We start from the raw sequence: 21,814 nt of genomic DNA, 5'->3' as shown, positions 1-21,814 counted from the left end.
TAAACAAGCAAAGTGAGTAAATAAATAAAGGAGTAAAATATTAGTTTTTAATGAGTAAGATACACACCAAAATAAACACAGATATATTGTAAAAAGTATAATGGCTAGGTACACTTTCTCTGAGAAGTAGGTTTTTCAGCTGATTTTTGAAAGCTGAGATTGTGTCAGCTGTAGTCTGAGCTGGGGAAAAATCCTTCAGGCAGGAAGATCAGCAAGTTCCTCAGTTCTGGGTGAGAAAGTGCCAGGTTTGTTTGAGGGACAGAAAGGAGGCCATTGTGGCAGAAAGGATCATGTAGGGTGTTACAGACCTTGTTAAGAAGTTTGAAATTATGCTAAACAAGTTGGGAAAACAGAGAGGTTCTTCGGAAAGCTGAAGAGTGACACAATATAACTTAAGTTTAAAAGATGAATCTGGCTGCTTTGTGGATGATAGATTGTAGATGGGCAAGAATGGGAGTAAGGGAACCAATTATTTTGGTGATTGCAGTACTACAGGAGAGAAGAGCTTTTACAGAGTTGTTCTTCATTATGTGGTGATATGCCCTTAAGAAATGATAAGTTATGTGTTGAATTGCTGGAGGTCATATGCAAAATCACTTTTTCTCATGAATATATCATTGGCATGTGGGCAGCAATGGCAGGCAGCAGGACACATACCCAATCTCTCGATGTCTTTTGTTTACTTGATAATTCTTTGTCTGTGTGACACGTTGGTCTCATAATTTCAACATATAATTTTAATATGATTCAATATTTATTTAATATAAATATTAAATATAAAATTCAATAAATATTGAATCATATTAAACTTATATGCTTAATATGTGCTAAATACTATGGACATTGATTTCCCCTAGAACCAATACTGACTCAATATCTGAGTTGATACTATAATAAAACTTGCCAAGAAACAAATAATTTATGGTATTAATATAATGTAAAATATTTTCGAAATAATATGTATAAATAGCAAATATATTTTAAAAATGCTAGGATGTGATTTTCCACTCTGTATATTATTAAGATCACTTAAACTACAACTATCTGAGAATCTGTTTCTAAGTTCAAAGTATCATGGGTATAAATTGAGCTAAAATTTTGCAAGAATTAATTGCCTTCTGAGAATTTTTTTTCTGTAAATTAACTATATTTGGACTAGAATTACTAAAATAATGGCCGTTAAAATAATGACAATGAGACCAATTTAATTTTAAATGCTCATTATAGTAGCACAAATTGTTTAAGTCTAGCTTCTTTATTTGCTTGTTTTAAAATTGCAGATGTGCTGTCTCTTAGGGAAGATGAATGTGCTCATAATAAGTTTTTAGTTGTCAATTTTCTGATTTATCTTTCTTTCATACTTTAAAAATTCAGACCAATACAAATTTTATTACATTTCATAAGTTAAATTAAAAAGTAATTTCTGAATTAATAACACATGTATCATGCCACTGATTTAAAAACATCTCAAGCTAGATAGATACATTTTCCAACTAGAAAATATTTTCTTAATTTCACATTCCTATAAATATTATAAATATTATTTGAAATGCTAGCTTAAATTTTAGAAATATTCTTGAACTTATAATATGAGTAAAATTTAATGTTTATTTTCTATATGTTTGTATTCATTACTTAGCCACATTCATGTAAACTCAGTTTTCTTATACTTCATGCTCTATTTTAGATTTTAAAGGCATAGTGCTTTTATTTTGCAGATTGTTGCCTTGCGTGAACAAAATGTTCATATACAAAGAAAAATGGCATCAAGTGAGGGATCCACAGAGTCAGAACATCTTGAAGGGATGGAACCTGGCCAGAAAGTCCATGAAAAGGTATGACACATATGACATGCTCTTATGTGGAAGTGTTTATTTGCTGTATCGTTTGACAGGAGTATGAAGTATTTGTGTAATTCATGTAATAAACATTACTGTGTTTTGACTTGTTGATCAAAAGTGCATTATTATTTCCTTTATCATTAATTGCTCCTAATTTGATTCTCTCAAAAATAATATATGTGTGGATTTATGCACATATATATATTTGAATTTCTCATTACTTGCTATTAACTTGATTCTCTTAAAAAGAATTTAATTACATATCTGTTTGAACATATCTATAATTGAATAAATTATAAATTGAATAAATATCTAAATATATCTATATATCTCTATAGATATATTAATAATCTATATCCAGGACTGTTTAAAATACAGTAACAATAATTTTGATTTATAAGCGATATTATGTAAAATTCGTGACTAATCTGTGGCTTATCGCTGCAAAAACTTTTTTATAATATCTTATTTGACTTATTTTCCATGTGTTTGATAAGACTACAGCAGTACTCCAGTTGATGAAAATTTACATTGAAAGATATCTGAAGTCATTAGACTTTTACTGTTTTTTAGAAGAAATTGATTTTCCTTTCGGGTGGGGCATAGACCCAGGCCAAGGAAACCAACAGTCTGTTTGGCGCTTTTCTGTGCTGAACCACTTGTTCCCAGCACAAGAGAAAGGTCAGTTGCTGGTAGGTCTGGAATCAGATTAAGATTACATAGGCATTTGCACATCCTGTGCATGAGACTTAGACCATCTCCTGGATATTTGCAAGTTATAGCCCTGGATGCTTGAGCTCCTTAATCATCAAGACCTCATAAATCAGGTAGCTAAATTGGTGTCATTGTGAATATCAGGAGGTTTTAAAACATAGCGATTAAGAAGCAAGTGACTGTACCACAAAACAAATAGCACTAGACTTCTTATCATAATAAATTGAGCACTTCCTCATTTATCCAGGTGAAACAAATGGAGGGGCTTCTTATGTTTCCTCCTTCAACTGTAAAAGCAAAAGAAGCCAAGTAAACCAGACATTTCCTGAGACCGCCATCAATTCTGGTGGCTGAGAAGCAAACAACTCTTCATTAAAGGCTTTACTATTTTAGCCTTTATCAATGTATTTTATAGAAATCTTAAGGTAGGTATTAACAATAAGCTACAATCTGACAGCTAGATTTCATGAGCTATATTTCAAATTTGAATAAAACTTATTTCTCTTTTCTTCAGATAAGTAAACTGACATTAATTCAGTAAATAAACCACCAAGCTCTTTAGAATAGGGCATTTGCACACAATCCTCAGTTTAGGAAACTAACATGTCATTTTACTATTACTGTTTCATTTTAATTATGTCATCAGTAATACAGTGCTATACCTTTCCTCAGAGAATTACAGAATGACATTGGTTTGAGTGTGAAAATGGACTTTATGGTCATCTAGTCTTTTTCTTAGAAGTCTTCAAAATATAGTGATGCCATATTATGCTTATCTGGATGAAAATTAAAGAAATATGCTTTCAGAGGCATAAAGAACTTAAGATCTTGTCTCTTCGATAACAAACCATTTGGTGCTTAAAGCATTCCTCTAGTACTTCTGGGGAGTGGTGCGCTCATACATGTAGTTTTGTTCAAATATTATTTTTTTAAGGTATAACCCCTAAATATCTAGGCATTATAGAATATAAGACACTTCATGTCAGATTAATTTTCAGAATCTGATTACAGTATTAGGATGAGGACCTGCGAATAAGTGATGTTTGTCTCTATTGGACTCAACAGATAGTGGTATATACGTGGAGGTTTCTGAGTACTTGAAGACTTAAAGTACTTGTCTTTAACTTTCTTTGCCTTCCAGTTCTCGGTGAAGGCATTTCAGCCAGCGTGGAAGAGAAATTCTGTGCCATTGCTAACTCACTCACACTTTTTTATAGATGTAACTAAAGATTTTTAAACATTGTAATTATCGGCATACTTTTTTTTAATTTCCCAGAATTGTAGGAAGAGTGATTTCCAAATGCTTTGAAATAATGATATACTAGTATTTTTAAAAATATCATGCCCCTATCCTGCAATGTAATCCTAAAGTGTATGTCATATATTTTTTTAATTTTAAAAATAAATAAACTGTGCTTTAATTCATATTACTCCTTAGATGATTCAAGAAAGCACTTTAAACGTTTTATTTATATCATATTTCTTTGCCTGATATTTCCTTTGTTTTCAACTTTATTGAGATATAACTGACATATAAGATTATATAAGTTTCAGGTGTGCAATGTGATGTTTGCTCTACAAATTGTGTAAAGTTAAGGTATACAGTGTGATGATTTTGTATAAGTATATATTGTAAAATGATTATCATGATAAGATTAGTTCATCACCGTGTGTGTGTGTGTGTGTGTGTGTGTGTGTGTGTGTGGTGAGAACATTTAAGATTTACTTTCTTACCAACTTTCAAGTATACAATATTAACTATGGTCACCATGCTGTACATTAGATCCCCAGAATTTATTCGTCTTCTAACTGCTGACATTTTTTGATAAAAGCTGAAATAATATCCTAATTATTATTTTTATCATCCCTTTATAAATACTGCTAAATTATGCACCTGAACATTATAAATCATCTTTTTGAAATTATCCCCTTTAACAGGATTATTTAAGGTATGTTAAGACCATTGAATAACAAGTGTTATAGGATTGTAATTTAAATCCTAACACTTAATTTTTCAGTAACAAGTGTTTAAAAGGTATATTAAAACAAAGGAAAAGAGAATATTATTTTGGGGAGTGTCTATGTAGCGAAGGTTATCAGCGTAGGATGACTGTAGTATTAGTGTATAAACTGCAAAGGGGTTGTTGGGGAGGAAACATGAAACTATTGTCAGGTGCTGTGGAGCTGTCAGAAAGTGACTTGCAAATCCTAGTCACAAGGATCGCCCTTTGTTTAGGGCAGTAAAGTTACTTAAATTACATAGTCAGGGTGGGTTATTAGCCAACAGGAGAGGTTTTACGGCAGTGGCTTGAAAACTCTGTTGACAAAATAGTTGATAAAAATAGTCTCATAAAAGCACACTCTGAAACAGGCCTACTACTCATAGAAAAGTTGTGTAATTACTACCAACATTTTGAAAACAAAAATGAAAAGAAAAAAAATAAGCTTAACTGAAACAATTTTGTTTCTGTGTGCCATGGATTTAATCAGGTGTTCTAGAAGAACATAATTATTCACGGGATAATAAAAAATTTTTCAGAATACTAAATTTTACCTCATTAAAAGTTCAGGGCTAGGATCCATAACTTTCTTCCTGCTGCTTTCCAGAGAGGAGTTAACTTGTGAAAAATAAATTTTAATAAGCATGCTTCTCTTGTAAAAGAGATAGTAATGCTCCTGGCTCATATATTCTGTACTTCCAGTTATTTTTTCCAGCTGCAAATGTTTGCTAAGTAATGTGGGTAAGTAGTATGTTAGACAGCGGTTGAGATTCAGAAGACATTCCCTGTAAAATTTGCAGGAGTGAAAATAATATGCAGTGAAAATAATCTGCCCAAATTAATATTGCAAAACATTATGAATAAAGTGGTGTCAAAAATGATACTAGAGTTTAAAGGAGAGATACATTAATTGTGACAGGAAGTGTCAGAGAGACAGTGTGGAACAGTGACTTGTTTGAAGTCAGTAGACCTGGATTCAAATCCCATCTCTGCCAATAACTACCTGGGTGTCCTTACTCTGTAACTTCCCTGAGTATCAGTTACAGGTAAATAGTCATGCCTAACTGGTAGCTTCGTTGTAAAGAGTAGAAACACTGACTATGAATGACAAAATTCTTGACACATTGATTACAAGCAGTAAACAGTATGGTTATAATATTTATTAATATTGTGTTCTCATGGCCATTCATTTTTCAATAAATATTTAGCGGTGACCTTACTGAAGTGCTGGGAAATTTGTCCTGTTCTGAGTGGTTTGGACGCTAATGAATAGGGCAGATGAGGGCACAGACAATAAGCACATACATGTAAAAGGGAGTGAGTGTGATCAAGGGGCAGGTGTGAGGTGGGTGGGGAGGATAGGTAGACATGGCACTGAAGAGCTTTTCAGGAGGTGGAGTTTGAACCAGAACCCAAAAGAATACAGAGAGTTAATGGAAAAGCTTAGAGTTTTTGAAACAAAGGAAACACTAAGTGCAAATGCACCGACAGTGGGAAAGAGCTTCTTGGCACATTCTTGGGAAGAAAGGATGGCAGGGTAATGTAGTCTAGCTGTCAGGAGAGGGAGAAGCAGGAGACAGGCCACACAGGGGCACTGAGCAGGGGCCAGATCATTTAAGTTCTTGTCAGCTGTATTAAGGAGTCCAATTTTATTTTCAGAGCAATGGGAAAACATAGAAGTGTTTTAAACATGGAAGCATCTTGATTAGATACTTTTAAAAAAATCATTTGCACTACAATTTTATGTCCATTTATCATTTTTTCACATATAATGCTTCAGAAGCAGTTAGAGACTTTTTTTCCTTTTCTTAATTTTACAGACAATGAAATTGATGCCTACTTAGAAAAACTAAATGACTTATTTGTCCAGAGCAGAACGAGAACCCCGGTGTTCTCACCTCCTTTGTACTGTCATGTTCCTTCATGCCAGGATGCTTTCTCTAGGTGTTATTATTGATTTTTGAAAATTCATTCTAATTCAACCTTATTTTTTTCTGATCTTTTAGTCTTTCATAATTACACATATTTATTTGTCTAGAGTTGATTATTTTATTCTACTTGAGTATGATTGTTTTTTAAGTCCTTACTTTTTTTCCCAAAAATCTCTATTATATTTTTTTACTCTGAACAGATGCTCCAAGGCAGTAGCATTTAAAAATTTTAACTACTATGAGTATGGCTTTTAAACCTGGGGAAGAGGGGTCCACAATTTAGCAGGTCTATCTCTGGCCCTCTGTGCCTCTCCCTAAGGATGAAGAGTCCATGGGACCAGGGGAAACTGCACAGGTGTGAGCCACACCAGCACCCCTTTTTGACCACATGCCAAGCTCCTGGCAACCCAGACTTTCTGACCAAACAGACCTTAGCCTTCAGGGCCTTTATGAGCTTGTTCCTAGGAGCAACATCTGTCCCTGCCCGCCCTCCAGTGCACCCATCCCTGGACCTAAGAAGAGACCAAGGGATACCTGTTTTTTGGGTCCCACGGAGTTTGAAAGTGCTGACTGAGGTATCCACATATATACAGGTAAAGCAGACCGGTATTCTGGAAGGAGCTGAGGCTGAGAAGAGAAGGAGAGCAGGCTACAGTTCAGGGCCATATCTGGGTAACTAAGTTCTGGTGTGGAACTTCAAGGAGTCTGAGAATTATTCATTCTGGCCTAAAAGCCAGTGTGAAGGTATTATTTCAAGGAAGATAGTAGGACATATTTTTATTTGACAGTTTGTTAGCTTGATTTATAATTGTTACATATTTGGAGTTATGGCATGTAGGCCTCTCTTTGCTCGTTTGCCTTGGGCTCCACAAACACTAAGGACCCACCTGTCTGCTACCCACTGTAAGAAATATGATTTAGTTGCAACATTTTACTACGCATGCACACACGCACGTATGTATGCATGTGTATGTATACATCTGTGTGCATGAGGGTGTAAAACTGAAACTGAATTTTCACAAAAGAATAGTTACACTTTACTATATGCAATACATTTTGATATTTTTTGTTCATTTGTGACTGAGGAATTACCGTAGTTCTTCCCAGAGCTACAGGTGGCTGATCTTTCCAGTGATCACACAACAGCACATCCTTGGCACGTCATGGGAGGTCCTTTCCAAACTGGCTGGCCTCTTCTCACCTCTCAAGCTTCTCTGCTTGTCACCCCACTTTGAACTTAGGTACTCTGAACGAACCGAGCTGATGCTTCCCTTTTCAAAAGTGTTGCTCTCGTTATTCTCTCCTCTTAGAATTTGACATTAATTTGTGACTGTTCTTTAAATTAATAAAATGCAGCATAATAATTGGGTAATATGTAAATATGCAGGCTGAATAAGTATAAAATCAGAAATATATTTTTGTTTGCATTTTTTCAGTTCTTTAATTCATGCCAGATAGGCAGAAGAACTTGGCCAAAAACATGTAAAACAAAATGAAGAATCGGTGGCAAGAATAATTCTGAGATCAGAAAATCTAGTTATTGTCTAATGGTTGCATTCTGTACATGAAGGACACTGAGCTGAAGTTTTATAAAAGATGAAATATGGGATGTGCCTTTACCAAAATTAAGGGTTTTGTGGATTTTTAGTGATACAAGGCTGTTTTAGACTGAACCACCAAGGACAAAAACGGGCACTTAGAAAAAGTTAATATAACTATGTGAGCAATATGCACCTCAGTAATGACAAAAGACCTTCATTTCCTCATGCTATTGGGCCATATTATGAAATACCATAATATACAGATTCTACACAGTCTCATACAGACCTGTTAGCTGTATATTTAAATGTTTGGCTTATGAACATACCACATATCTATTTAAAAATACTATAAGGTACCATTTATCACAAATGCTATTCTTTCAAAGATCTCTGCTCTGTTCCAGCTGAAAGCCCTCATCCATAGGGATGTGTCCAGTTATTAACTGTATTTTGCCCATTTTTATATGCCTTCTTCACTCCATGTCAACTACTGCCAGTAACTGTTCATCCAAAAATTCAGTTCTTTGTTAATTGTGGCTTATTTTATGCATTATTGATTAAGCCCCAATTTATTCTCTGTATCAAAGATAATTATCATTTGAATTTTTTTACATCTGAATAGCCCTAACAGAATATTTTCTTCTGTGTGTTGATCCCCTATATAGTTATCTAATTTCTCATAATGACATGATAATAAAGTGTATACTTCTCTTTTAATTCATCAATTGAATTTTCAAGCAATGAAACCAAACAGAACTATGGGGTTTATGAATTTGCCATTTGGGGATTGGCACACCTCCTAGGAAAAAGAAGGTCCAAGTGTAGCCCTCGATATACGAGGCAGGAGTGGCCTAGAGGACTACGATTGGCTAGAAAAGGGCCCAGAAGAGGCAAGGTTAGGCTGTTTCATGGTTCATCCATATGCACAGGAAGTTAGACTGTATCAATTTTATAGGAATTGAGTATCAATTTTATAGGATAGGAAGATTATGACCAAAAGTCATCTTTTATATACAATGGCAAAAATAAGAAGTAAAAATCATCTAATGTTGTATGGGAATTTACTAAGTTCAAAACAAATCTCTCTCTGAATGCAGTGACTGGATTTTTATGCTTTCACTATTCTTTTAATAGGTGGGAAGTGAAAGTGGAATTGACTCCTCTATTTTTTTTTTTTTTTTTAATTTATTTTGGCTGCGTTGGGTCTTTTGTTGCTGCACGCGGGCTTTCTCTAGTTGCAGCAAGCAGGGGCGCGCGGGCTTCTCATCGTGGTGGCTTCTCTTGTTGTGGAGCATGGGCTCTAGGTACCCGGGCTTCAGTAGTTGTGGCACATGGGCTCAGTAGTTGTGGCTCGCGGGCTCTAGAGCGCAGGCTCAGTAGTTGTAGCGCACGGACTTAGTTGCTCCGTGGCATGTGGGATCTTCCCGAACCAGGGCTCAAACCCGTGTCCCCTGCATTGGCAGGCAGATTCTTAACTACTGCGCCACCAGGGAAGCCCTGACTCCTCTATCTTTAATAACAAATTTAGTATCATTTATATTATTAGCCCAGATTCGAGAGAAGCAGAAAAAACAATTTTTTGCTGAAGTAGGATAGTTTCAGACTTTAAAAGGCTGAGTGATTCACAAGGGTTTGACAGAAAGTTTGTTCATTTATCTCTGTCCTTTTGGCATAATTTGAGTGTCTAATCTGTGACAGGGACTCTGCTTTCTTATATGGATATAGAGAAGAACAAATACTTTCCTTCCCTCTTCATTGCTTTGTCTGGTCTTTAAGCCAATCCAGGAGAATTTTTAAGTCTATCATTCAGATGTTCTGCAATTGGCCTAATTTTATTTTTCACTTTGGTAGAGTTTATCCATCTTAACATTTCTCATGAAGCACGAGTTCCCCAGAAATTTAATGGATGTTTTACAGAACCCACTCCCCCCAAAAAAGAGATTTCTCAGGACAAGAATATTAATATATATAATGCTATACAATTTTGAACTGTTATCTTTACTGTACTATTTATTAAAATTTATTAAAATTGCCCAAGAGGAAACATAGTACACAGTGTTTCCTAAACTTGTATAACCAGAAATTCCCTTTATTTGCGGGAGAATTGCACGTGCCAAAATGAGTACTCTGAAAAATATTCCTTAATGCTGGCTCTGGCCTTTCAAAGACAGGCAGACTGTTCTTCAAAGCTGTCTGTAAACCTCATTAACAAAAGGGCTACATGCCAATGAGAACAAGATAAATAACTTGTACAAAGCCCTTTACATTTGCCAAAAGTACTTTTACATAGTTGTTTCATTGGATTCCTGCAATAACCCTGTGATGTTTGTAGAGCAAAGATTACTGGCTCAAAGTCACACAGCTTGTGAGCAGGATGAGCCGAGATAAATAGTGTAACAAGTATACAAATATTAAAAGTGAACATGGGTGAAAAAGGTGGCATATAAACTACCTGATTTCATGGATTTCAAAATATAAGAGTATTTACTTCAAGCAAAGTCTTAAATCTGTCCAGATGTCTAAAAGCATGAAAGAGCTTATTAGGCTGAGCATGAGTCTTTTAAAAAATCAAAAAAAACCTTAGACATAAAAAACTTTGTTACACCCGTGAGTTACACCGTGTGATGTCTCCACAGTCATCTAGTCAAGTGTACTGCTCCAGCAGTTCTTACTGTGCTCTCCTTTGCCATCAGTTTTTTTCTTCATCCATCCCATTCCTATAACATACAAAGCTCTTCCAACTTAAAAGAAATTCTCTTTTGGTCCTACTTATACCATCAGCTATTGCTCTATTTTCCACTCCCCTGTGCAGCAAAGCTCTTCGAAAGGGTCATCTACTCACTGTCCCCTGTTGCTTTCTGTGCTTTCTTTGTAAACTTATTCCAGGAAGGTCTTTGCTCCACCACTACACAGAAACCTCTCCTGTTACCATCATCACTAATTTTATATTGCTAAATACAGTGGCCAATTCTCAGCCCTTCTTGAGTTGATGTCATAGTTGTTCACCTTTTTCTTTTTTCTTTTTAGATTCGCCTTTATTTTTCACTTGCAGTATAGGAAACTTCACTCTCTGTTTTTCTCTTCCCTCACCAGTGGCTCAGTCTCTTTTCTTGGATCATATTCTTCTTCCTGACTTCTTTTTGTTAAGCATCTAGATATGTACTTTATGTCCAGTGAGATTATTTTATCCTGAGAGTTACGTTAAATTTGCTTTAAACTCCTATCCCCATCCAATGGAAGCTCCTATATACTTTCCAAGATTTTTTCAAATTCCCGAAAGTTTACATTCTCATGGTCAGACCTTGCTCTAATACTTGTTTGTTTGTTTATTAAGGTATAGTTGATTTACAATATTGTATTAGTTTTAGGTGTACAACATAGTAGTTCAGTATTTTTATAGATTATACTCCATTTAGAGTTACTATAAAATATTGGCTATATTGCCTGTTTTCTTCTTAAATTCTTAATGTTGAGGTGACCCGGGGCTCAGTTCTCCATCTTTTCTCTCAGTGATTTCAATCAGCCTCATAGCCTTAAATGCTGTCCATATGCTAATGACTTACAAATCTTTACCTCTACAGACCCTACAACCAAGTATATATATCCAACTGCCTATTGAACATCTGTCATCTCCACATGTGTATCTAAAAGTCACTAAACCTTAAAATGTCAAAAACCTTACCTTTTTATATTCCCCTCCAAAACTCCCTGCATCTTCTCCATCTCAAATGATGGAAATCTCACCTTTCCAGTTGTTCAATCTAAAGAATTTGGAGTTATCCTCAAGTCCTCCCTGTGTCTCACACCCCACATCAAACTGTAAAGAAATTCTATTTGCTCTACTTTCAAAATATATCCAGAATCTGCCACTTCTCACCACTTCCACTAAGCACTCTGCTCTAAACCACTATCATCTCTCACCTGGATTATTGTAATCACCTCCTTCCAAGTCTCTCTGCTTCTCTTGTGGGCCCTTATTGTCTATTTTTAACATGACATGAATCAGAGTGATGCTTTAAAACATAAATCTGAACCTGTCAATCATATGCTCAAAACTCTGCAAGTGTTTCCCATTTACACGAGGCTCTGCATGATTTGACTTTCCTCATTCTATGACTTCATCTCCACCATCACCCCAGCCACACTGGCCTCCTGTTGACTTCCGACTTGCTCTTCCTTCTGTCTAGAATGCCCTTCTTCCAGATATCTGCGTGGCTATCCTCACTTCCATCAAGCCTTTGTTCAAATGTCATCAATATATTCTTATATTCTAAAATAAAGTATGATTCATTTATTTATAATGTCTATAATTTATAGTCTGTCACCCCAGCTAAGAATAAACTCCATAGAGTTTAATTATAATATCAGCTTTCGAATTCCCATTTTAAAACCCTATTGATATTTTCACTGAAATTGCTTAAATATATTAATTAATTTGGGGAGAATAGTCACTTCTATGATATATTGTCTTACCATCTGTAATATGGTTTGAGTCTCCATTTATTTATGTATTGTTTTATGTTCTATAAAATTGTTTAATTTTTCACATAGAAGTATTACAGATTGTTGGACTTTATTTCTTATATATTGGTTCAGTATAGTGTGGAATAGCATGGGTCAGAATGGTATGCTTGACTTTATAGTCTTCAAAGTATCACTTCAAAATCGGTGGCCCCTCAAAATCAAATGCCACTCACGTACTATTGCAATAACCCACTGACATACGAGCTAAATGAAACCATTCCATACCAATCACTGGCCTGGTTTTCAAGTTCCACTAACAGTAGTGTCATTCCCTAACTGAGTGGTTCTTCAGAGGTTTTCCTTTCTCCAAGTTATACCAGACTGAGGCTTAGTTTCACACTTAAGTTCCCAAATGCATCAAGATGACTGAGCCAGGAAGGTTTTTCCAGTCTTAGCCACACACCAAGCTGGAACCTACTGACATTGGATAGTGAACTCAGGTCTCAGTCCAGACTCTTACTTCCCTCGTGGTAAGTTCTCCTTGTGAACTCTTGGAGCCCTTTCTGATGTAGTCAATTGTCTTAGTCTGTGAGAGAATTTGAAATAACACTGAACTTCATAATTAAATGGAGAGCAATTGAGTCTCTCAACATCATTAATCATTAGAGAAATGCAAATCAAAACTACAATGATATATCATCTCACACCAGTCAGAATGGCCATCATCAAAAAATCTAGAAACAATAAATGCTGGAGAGGGTGTGGAGAAAAGGGATCACTCTTGCACTGTTGGTGGGAATGTAAATTGATACAGCCACTATGGAGAACAGTATGGAGGTTCCTTAAAAAACTAAAAATACAACTACCATATGACCCAGCAATCCCACCACTGGGCATATACCCTGAGAAAACCATAATTCAAAAAGAGTCATGTACCACAATGTTCATTGCAGCTCTATTTACAGTAGCCAGGACGTGGAAGCAACCTAAGTGTCCATCAACAGATGAATGGATAAAGAAGGTGTGGCACATATATACAATGGAATATTACTAAGCTGTTAAAAAGAAATGAAATTGAGTTATTTGTAGTGAGGTGGATGGACCTAGAGTCTGTCATACAGAGTGAAGTAAGTCAGAAGGAGAAAAACAAATAGCGTATGCTAACACATATATATGGAATCTAAAAAAAAAAAAGAAAGAAAAATGGTCATGAAGAACAGAGGGGCAAGACGGGAATAAAGACACAGACCTACTAGAGAATGGACTTGAGGACACGGAGAGGGGGAAGGGTAAGCTGGGACTAAGTGAGAGAGTGGCATGGACATATATACGCTACCAAACGTAAACGAGTTAGCTAGTGGGAAGCAGCCTCATAGCACAAGGAGATCAGCTTGGTGCTTTGTGACCACCTAGAGGGGTGGGATAGGGAGGGTGGGAGGGAGAAGCAAGAGGGAGGGGATATGGGGATATATGTGTATGTATAACTGATTCACTTTGTTATAAAGCAGAAACTAACACACCATTGTAAAGCAATTATACTCCAATAAAGATGTTAAAAAAAAAAAAAGAAAGTCTCTCTTTTCCTCTCCCTCCAGAGGTTTCATGCTAATTATGCAAACCCCACCCCCCACCCCATCAAGACACTGTGGAAGAAATCATTTATCAAGGCTCCACTAAATATTCTTCCTCTGGGGCAGGATGTATACTTTTCTTATATTTACATATCTAAAAGGACTCCTTAGTAATTCTTACAGCTAGAAAGATCCCCTTCAGTGTTACTTCTTTATTCTATAGCTGAACAAAGAAACATTTGAAGACTTTCAATTGAAAACAAAAATAAAAAACAGTAACAAACAAAAAAACTCCTTATGTACAATTCATCTCCTCATATCTTCTAATTATATAGATTAAGAATTTTACAGATGAGTGTTTTTCCACATTAATAATTCAGTATTTTTATTTCATGTTGTAATATGAGAAATAGCTACTTTTTATATTTATGAGTGTTATTAACATTGATCATGGCAACATTAGAAATTTCTCATCTTTTATTTAGATTTAAGACACTATAAAAATGAAGTATATTTCTATTAAGCCACATACATCAGCTAGTGAATGATGTGTATTCTAGTTTAAGCATTATAAGAACTTCAGAATGACAAGAAATTCCTCAGATGAAAAGATTCTTAAATTCAGTGGAAATTAAAAAGTGGCCTAGAATTTCTGTAAAGATAATAAATCTGTTTTATATTTATTAACAAAACATTATTGATCACATTAAACTAAGAACCGACAAGCAAAGGTCTATTGCTGGATATTTTAATTGAATAAAATTATCAGGAATTTACTTTATCATAATGAGTTTGCAGATCTCAGTGTTGAACAGTAAAATTATTAATGGAGAAGTAACTATAAGAAATCATCTGGGGGGCTTCCCTGGTGGCTCAGTGGTTAAGAATCTGCCTGCCAATGTAGGGGACACAGGTTCGAGCCCTGGTCCAGGAAGATCCCACATGCCGCAGAGCAACTAAGCCCGTGTGCCACAACTACTGAGCCTGCACTCTAGAGGCTGCGAGCCACAACGACTGAAGTCTGCGTGGCTAGGGCCCATGCTCCGCAAAAAGAGAAGCCACTGCAATGAGAAGCCTGTACACCTCAATGAAGACCCAATGCAGCCAAAAATTAATAAATAAAAATAAATACATTTATTTAAAAAAAAGAAATCATCTGGTCTAGAAACCTTCCAAGCAGGGCAATATTTAGTCAATTCTATTATAGAGGTTTGTTTCTTCTCATCATTCGGAATTAAGAGATAAAGTCAAGCCGTTCCATTTGAAATATTACATTAAAAAATAATTAGTTGATTCTAGGGTCTACTATTCTTGGGTCTATTATCACATCTTTTACTACATATATTTCACCAACAATTTTATTATTGTATTACTTTGAAGCTTTTCCTCTTTATGCCAGTTTTTTAGGTTTGATGAATAAATTACATACAGTTATTAGTAAAGTACCTGGATAATATAGATCTGTGGTTCTTAACCTCAACTAAACATTGCAGTTACTTAGGGAGATTTAAAAACAATTATATGTCTGCACCCCACCCTTGGATATGGTCTAGAGTGGTTTCCATTCTATATTTTTATTCAGTTCTTCCAAGGATTCTAATGGTTGAGAATAACTGATGTGGAATACAAATATTAGTTCTGCTTTGTCATAGTCTCTAGGTTTGCAGGGATTATAAATAAATGATTTACATATAATGAAACAGATTTAAGGAGTCATTGTGGAATTAGAAGTAACAGCTGTGAATTCTGTGCTGTAGAATTTCAAATCAAAGACAAAATGTTGTTATTTGTTGGACAAGATTTGAAACCTGAAGTCAGGTCTGATTTTTGAGAGCTAAAAGCAATATGGAGATTAACAAAAGCAGTGTAGGCAGATGCCCAAAAGCCATAGCCTTGAAGCATTAGAAATGCCCAGTGCTGAATTGCTATCTGGTCCTTATGAATTTGGTTAATTGGTTGCTTTATTTGGTTTATTCTTTTTTCCCACATTATGCTGCATTTAAGCAGGAGTCTTCATATTCTGAGCACCCAACCTAGTGTCTGGCATATGGTAGAAGCTAAACAGAGTTTTGGTGATTGAATGAATAAATGAAGCAATAAGTAGGTTTAATGAATGGATAAATGAAATGATAAATGAACAAGAGAGAATGAACAAAAAAAGAGAGAGAAAATTGACAAAAGAAGGAAGAAGGGATAGGGGTAGGTAGAGAGAAAGTACAGACTCCTAGGAATATGAAACTGGAATGCCTTCATTCAAATCTTAATCTTATGACTTTTTAGTAGTGTGACCTTAAGCAAAATATATTCTGTGCTTCAGTTTCCATTTCTGTATCCAATAGGTTGTTACAGGGATTAAAGAGTTTATGCACATAATTCATGTGGAACAGTACCTGACACTTAGAACTTAATAATGTTAGGGAAATGGAGTAATTGTTACAAATGAAAGCTTAGAGCCAGAAAAATTTTTAGCTATAAGTTCTTGGGTAAGTACTCAATAAATGTTAGCTATTATTCTAATTTGTCATTATTCTAATGAAAGATACAGTCTTATATGGGGATTTGGAGGCAAATCCAAATTTGAGAATTTGAAGTAAAATGAGGAGCACAACGATCTCTTGGAATAAAAGGAAATATTTGCTAGGGTATCAGATTGACTGAAGTCTTCCAAGTCCCTTCTTTGGTCAAGGCCTGGTCTCAGATTTACTCATATAGTCCACATACAGACTTCATTATCAGCCTATGGAATCCCTGACTGGTTCCATCTTTCATTCTGTTATGTATATTTCTTTCATCCTAATACATTGATGACTCGCATGGAATTTACAATGAACTATCAGCTCTAATTTTTGTTACTTATTATTTTTATGCCTATGAACACTTCCTTTTTATGGATTTGGGGTTTTTTTCTTTATTCTTTGTTCTACATTTCTTTTGTACTACATTTCTCTTTTCCTCACAGAATGAAATATACTTTATTACTTTCCTGTTTTAAGGATTTCTTCATATCCGCTAAAGAATTATTGGTGCTGGATATTTATGTTAATGAGTGAAAATCTTAGTGTAACTTCTTTGAGCAGATAATCAATAATTCATCTCTAACCATAAAATTTTATAGAACTATTTTCAAAAATGAAATGGAACTGCTTATTGTTTACCCCTTAAATGCTGATGAATTTTAAGTATATCTGTGCCTCTAATACCTGAATTAATAGTAAGATAAATTCCTAATTTCCACTCTTTAGCATCTTTTTCTATTTTCTCTAGAAAGATTAATAAACCATGAGAAGTAAAATGCATAAAAGAAAAAAGAGCTTTTTGAAATTCATTAGGAGAGAATCCAAGACTTATGTTTTAGTCATGAAAAACATGGGCAGGGAGGTGTCAAAAATGTACAAGTCAAGTTCAGAAATATGTTCAGAATAAAGTTTAAATTATCAGCTGCCATAGTGACTGTAGTTAACAATACTGTATTGTGTATTTGAAAGTTGCTAAGAGAGTAGATCTCAAATGTTCTCACCGCAAAATAAAAATGGTAACCATGTGAGGTGATGGCTGTGTTAGCTAACCTTACTGTGGTCATCATTTCACAATGTATATATACGTCAAATCATCACTTTATACACCTTAAACTTGCACAATGTTATATGTCAGCTATATCTCAGTAAGTCTGGGGGAAAACTGTCTACTGCCAAGTGTAATAGCTCCTGAGGAAAATGAAAAAGGTCAACCAAATATTCATTCCGCATGGGCAGCACCATCGAACTCTAAAAATTTATAATTAACATAGTTCCTAAATCCTCTGGAATAGCTTGTCAAGAAATATCTATCCAAGGGAGAAATCAATTATTATTATGTTATTATAGCAATTTAAATGCCCTCTATTCTGTACACTAAAGAGGCACTCTCATCACTTAAAAGCACTGTGAAAAATTATTTATTATTATGTTTAACAAACTGCTATTCTTTGGCAGGAGAGCAATGTATGGCCACAAATATATGCCCAAAATAAATAATAACCATTAAAGGAGCATAAAATGCAGAATTAAAATGATCACATTAGTAATTTGACTGTATCACTGTTTTGTAAACATGTTCGAGTATTCTTTAATATATGCTAAAGCTAGAAGTAGAGTGAAAAAAATATTAATGGTTAGGTCATTTTGCTGGAGATTATCAAATTCAAAGAGAGACCTATTTCCATTTTTTACCTGGTATAATATGGAAGAACATGTGTAAATTCCTGGCTTCATCTCATGAGAAGTCACTGTGACTGTGACATGATGAGGCCTCTGGGGCTTCATTTATTCCACTTGGTCTTACACATAGGCTGTCTATTTTGACCATATTATTTGTTTTAAGGTGAATTTATAACAACGCTTTCCTAATTTTACTTCAAATTTTTCCACTCTTATAGATAATTCATCTATATAGTGCTTTTAAAACAGTATAAAAAAAAGACTAAATTCCCTGTCATAAACTTTATACAATGAAAGCTAAGTATATTGTCTCTATATTTCTTTTCTTTTTGAATCCTTACTGTTTTTCCTAAAACTCATCATATTCATTAATGGAAACATTCATTCATTCATCCAACAAATATATTTTTGTGGAAGATTGTGTTTTGGTCACTAGAGACATAGAAGGAATCAAAACATTTATTTAGTCAACAAAAGTCTATTGCATCATGTGCCAGGCATCTTTCTAGACACTTGTGATACACCAAAGAGTAAACATATAAGGCTCTTTACCTCCTGAAGCTTATAATCCAGCAAGTTGGAGGAGGTTAGCAGAAAATAAACAATAAATATAAATAAGTAAATCATTTGCATGTTAGAAGATGATAAATGCTATTGAAGAAAAAAAAATTAGAGAAACACAAAAGGATCAAGAGTCCTAGGGAGACGTAGGGATGGAGACAGTTTGCACTTTTAAATAAGGTGGTCAAGATTGGTGTCCTTGAAATTGTTGAGGTTTTTAGTCATGTGGGTTACTAGGGGAAGAGCATTCCAAGCAGAAGGAAGAACTAAGCAAAGACTGTAACTTGGGACAGTGATTGACTTTATTAGAGGAACAATGAGTTTGCTAGTGTGGCTGAAGCAAGAGAGCAAATGGGAGAATAGTAGGAGAGAGTTCAGAGAGGTAAAGGCATGGGGGAAGGGGAGGGGAGTAGGGAAGGGGAAGGGGGATGGGGCAGTGGTTATTGCTCACTGTAAGTTTTCGCTCCTGTGCTGAGTAGAATGAAAAACCATTGTAGTGTTTTGAGCAGAGGAATAACTTTATCTATCATGTAACAAGATCACCATGGATCACTCTGGTTGTTTTAAGAATTAACATAAAAGGACAAAGTTAGAAGCAAAGAGACCAGTTAGGAGGTTATTACAGTGATTCTAGTGAGAGTAGATGATGCAGACAAGGGCTGGTGTTGAGCAGGGAAAACCAGCTACCAATCCCAGGTGAGGATTTGCATGGAAGATGGCAAAGATTATAACAGTACCAACCACCAGAAGTCAGAGCCCACATACCTCAGCCTATTGCATCTTCTGGGGTTTCAGAGTCAGCAAAGAGGACTGACAACAAGGAGCTCCTTGACATACAGGAGGTAGCATACATGGGGAAGATTCACATGTACTGCAAAGATAAAGCAAACATGTTTTCCTAATAGATTGCCCCTGCTCTGCTCATAGAATCTTCCTCCGGTTCCCATCTCACCCAGAGTAAAAGTCAAAGTTCTACGGTGATCTCAAGATCCCACATCATCTGCCCGTCTATATCCACTCCCATCCTCTTGCTGTAGTTCATTCCATCCTAGCCACACTGGGTCCCCTTGAAAATTCTAAACCCACTTGTGTCTCCCAACCTTTGACCTGTCCAACTGGAACAACACTACTCACACAAAGGTGAAGAGAGGCAGCAAGATCAGCGTCTGTGGCCTGCACAAATCTCTCGTGGCTAGGGAATTGGTCCTTCCTGGTAGCAGAGGCAGGACAATGGACTGCACGCACGCCTCTCATGCTGCAGGAGAAGACCCGTTCTCTTCCCATGAGGGGCAGATACACTGGTGGGGCTGCCAGGTGACATACAGCACATGCAATACAAGGAAGTTCACTGCATACCTAGAAGAGGGAAATGGTTTCTCCTAATAAGGAAGAAGAATCTGGGGCCAAGTTATACCTTGACACCTAGCTTCCATGTAGGGGAATATTTCAGATGCAGGACATTGACTGGGCAATCCTGGAGAGGGTTGGCAGTTTGCATGAAGACTGCTTCCCCAACAGGTGACAGCAGTAGACAGCACAAAAATGAGTCATATTTATTCTATTGCAAAGATAAGGCAAACATGTTTTTCTAATAGACTCAATAGGAGATGGGAGAAAAAGAGAGGACTTGGTGGTGACACCAAAGTTTTTCAGCCTGTGGAAGCATATGGAAGAATGGAGTTTTTACCAACTGAGCTGGTGAAGGTTGAAGGTGAAACAGGTTTGGGGAAGAGGCACAGGAATTTGGTTTTGAACATTCTGAGTTTGGTTGGACTGCCTATTTGATATTCAAGCAGGAAAATGGAGTAGTAGTTGAACATACAAGAATATACAGGTTAAGCCTGGGATAGAGAGAAAATTTAGGAATATATATTTTAGTGAGTGAGACAGACAACAAACAAAATACATATTACATAGCAGGAATAAAAGACCTCTCTGATAAAGTGATACGTGAAGAGATCTTTAAAGATACCTTCTTAGTCACCTTTGAGGATCCTCCCCTCTGACTCCACAGGTGATCTCATCCAGTGTTATAATTTTTCATAGAAAACATCCATGCACTGACTACTCCTGACTGCAGGCTCATGCAACAGCCTAAGAGACTTAACTTTGACATCTCACAAGTTACCTCAAACTTTGTTTCCAAAACCCAGTTCTTTATTTTACCCCATCCTAATCCCAAACCTGTTTCTTCTGAAGATTCCCCCTCTTCTATAAATAGCAACACCATTCTTCTAATTGAAGACCAAAATTCTTAAAGTCATGCTTGAGTCTATGCTTTTGGTCACATATCACGTCTAATCCATTGAAAGAATATGACCAATTCTCACAACCTTCACTGCTAACACCCTGGTGCAAGCCAGCATTATCATCCACCTGGATTACTTAAAAGCCTCTATAATTCATCTCTTTAATTTTATCCTTTACTCCTACAGTCTGGCTTTTACAAGAAAGCAGAGGGATGCGTTGAAAATGTGAGATCATGCCACTCCTCTGCTCAGCACCTTCATAGGGTCCCCATCTCACCCAGAGTAAAAGTCAAAGTCCTGCAATGATCTCAAGAACCCACATCACCTCAAGAACTCATATCATCCTTCCACCTACACCCACTCCCATCTTCTTGCTGTAGCCTATTCAATTCTAGCTACAACGGGTGGCTTTAAAAATCCTATACCCACTTGTGTCTCCCAGTTTTTGATTTTTCTGTTTCCTTTGTTAAGTAAACACATAATTTATGCTTTCATTCTGGGTTTGGCTCAATGTTTTCTTTGCATAATCAATTCCCCTAGTATATGCTTGACCCAAATACTGCATGTGACATACTGAACAATTTTTCATTGTCTCTCTGAAATTCAAATTTACCTGGGTAGGTAAAAATTCGGGAGATGGATGATGGTGAGAGTAGCACAGCAATGTGAATATACTTAGTGCCACTGAACTGTACAGTTAAATATGATTAAAGTAGTATGTTTTATATTATGTGACTTTTACCACA

At 35.8% G+C, this 21,814-nt stretch overlaps 1 protein-coding gene across 7 annotated transcripts in view; it reads left to right on the top strand.

Moving 5' to 3' along the window:
• PPFIA2 (PTPRF interacting protein alpha 2) overlaps positions 1-21,814 on the top strand; it is a 472,979-nt gene that overhangs the window by 324,874 nt on the left and 126,291 nt on the right. For all 7 annotated transcript variants that reach the window (XM_029205874.1, XM_029205875.1, XM_029205877.1 and 4 more), the window contains one exon: positions 1,719-1,835. In XM_029205874.1, coding sequence (XP_029061707.1) covers positions 1,719-1,835 — 117 coding nt within the window. The remainder of the gene's footprint in view (positions 1-1,718; positions 1,836-21,814) is intronic.

The sequence above is a fragment of the Monodon monoceros genome, unplaced genomic scaffold, assembly GCF_005190385.1.
Source record: "Monodon monoceros isolate NGI ecotype Baffin Bay Population unplaced genomic scaffold, NGI_Narwhal_1 Super_Scaffold_6, whole genome shotgun sequence".
Classification (NCBI taxonomy): domain Eukaryota; kingdom Metazoa; phylum Chordata; class Mammalia; order Artiodactyla; family Monodontidae; genus Monodon; species Monodon monoceros.
This window is presented reverse-complemented; position numbering and strand designations above follow the sequence as displayed.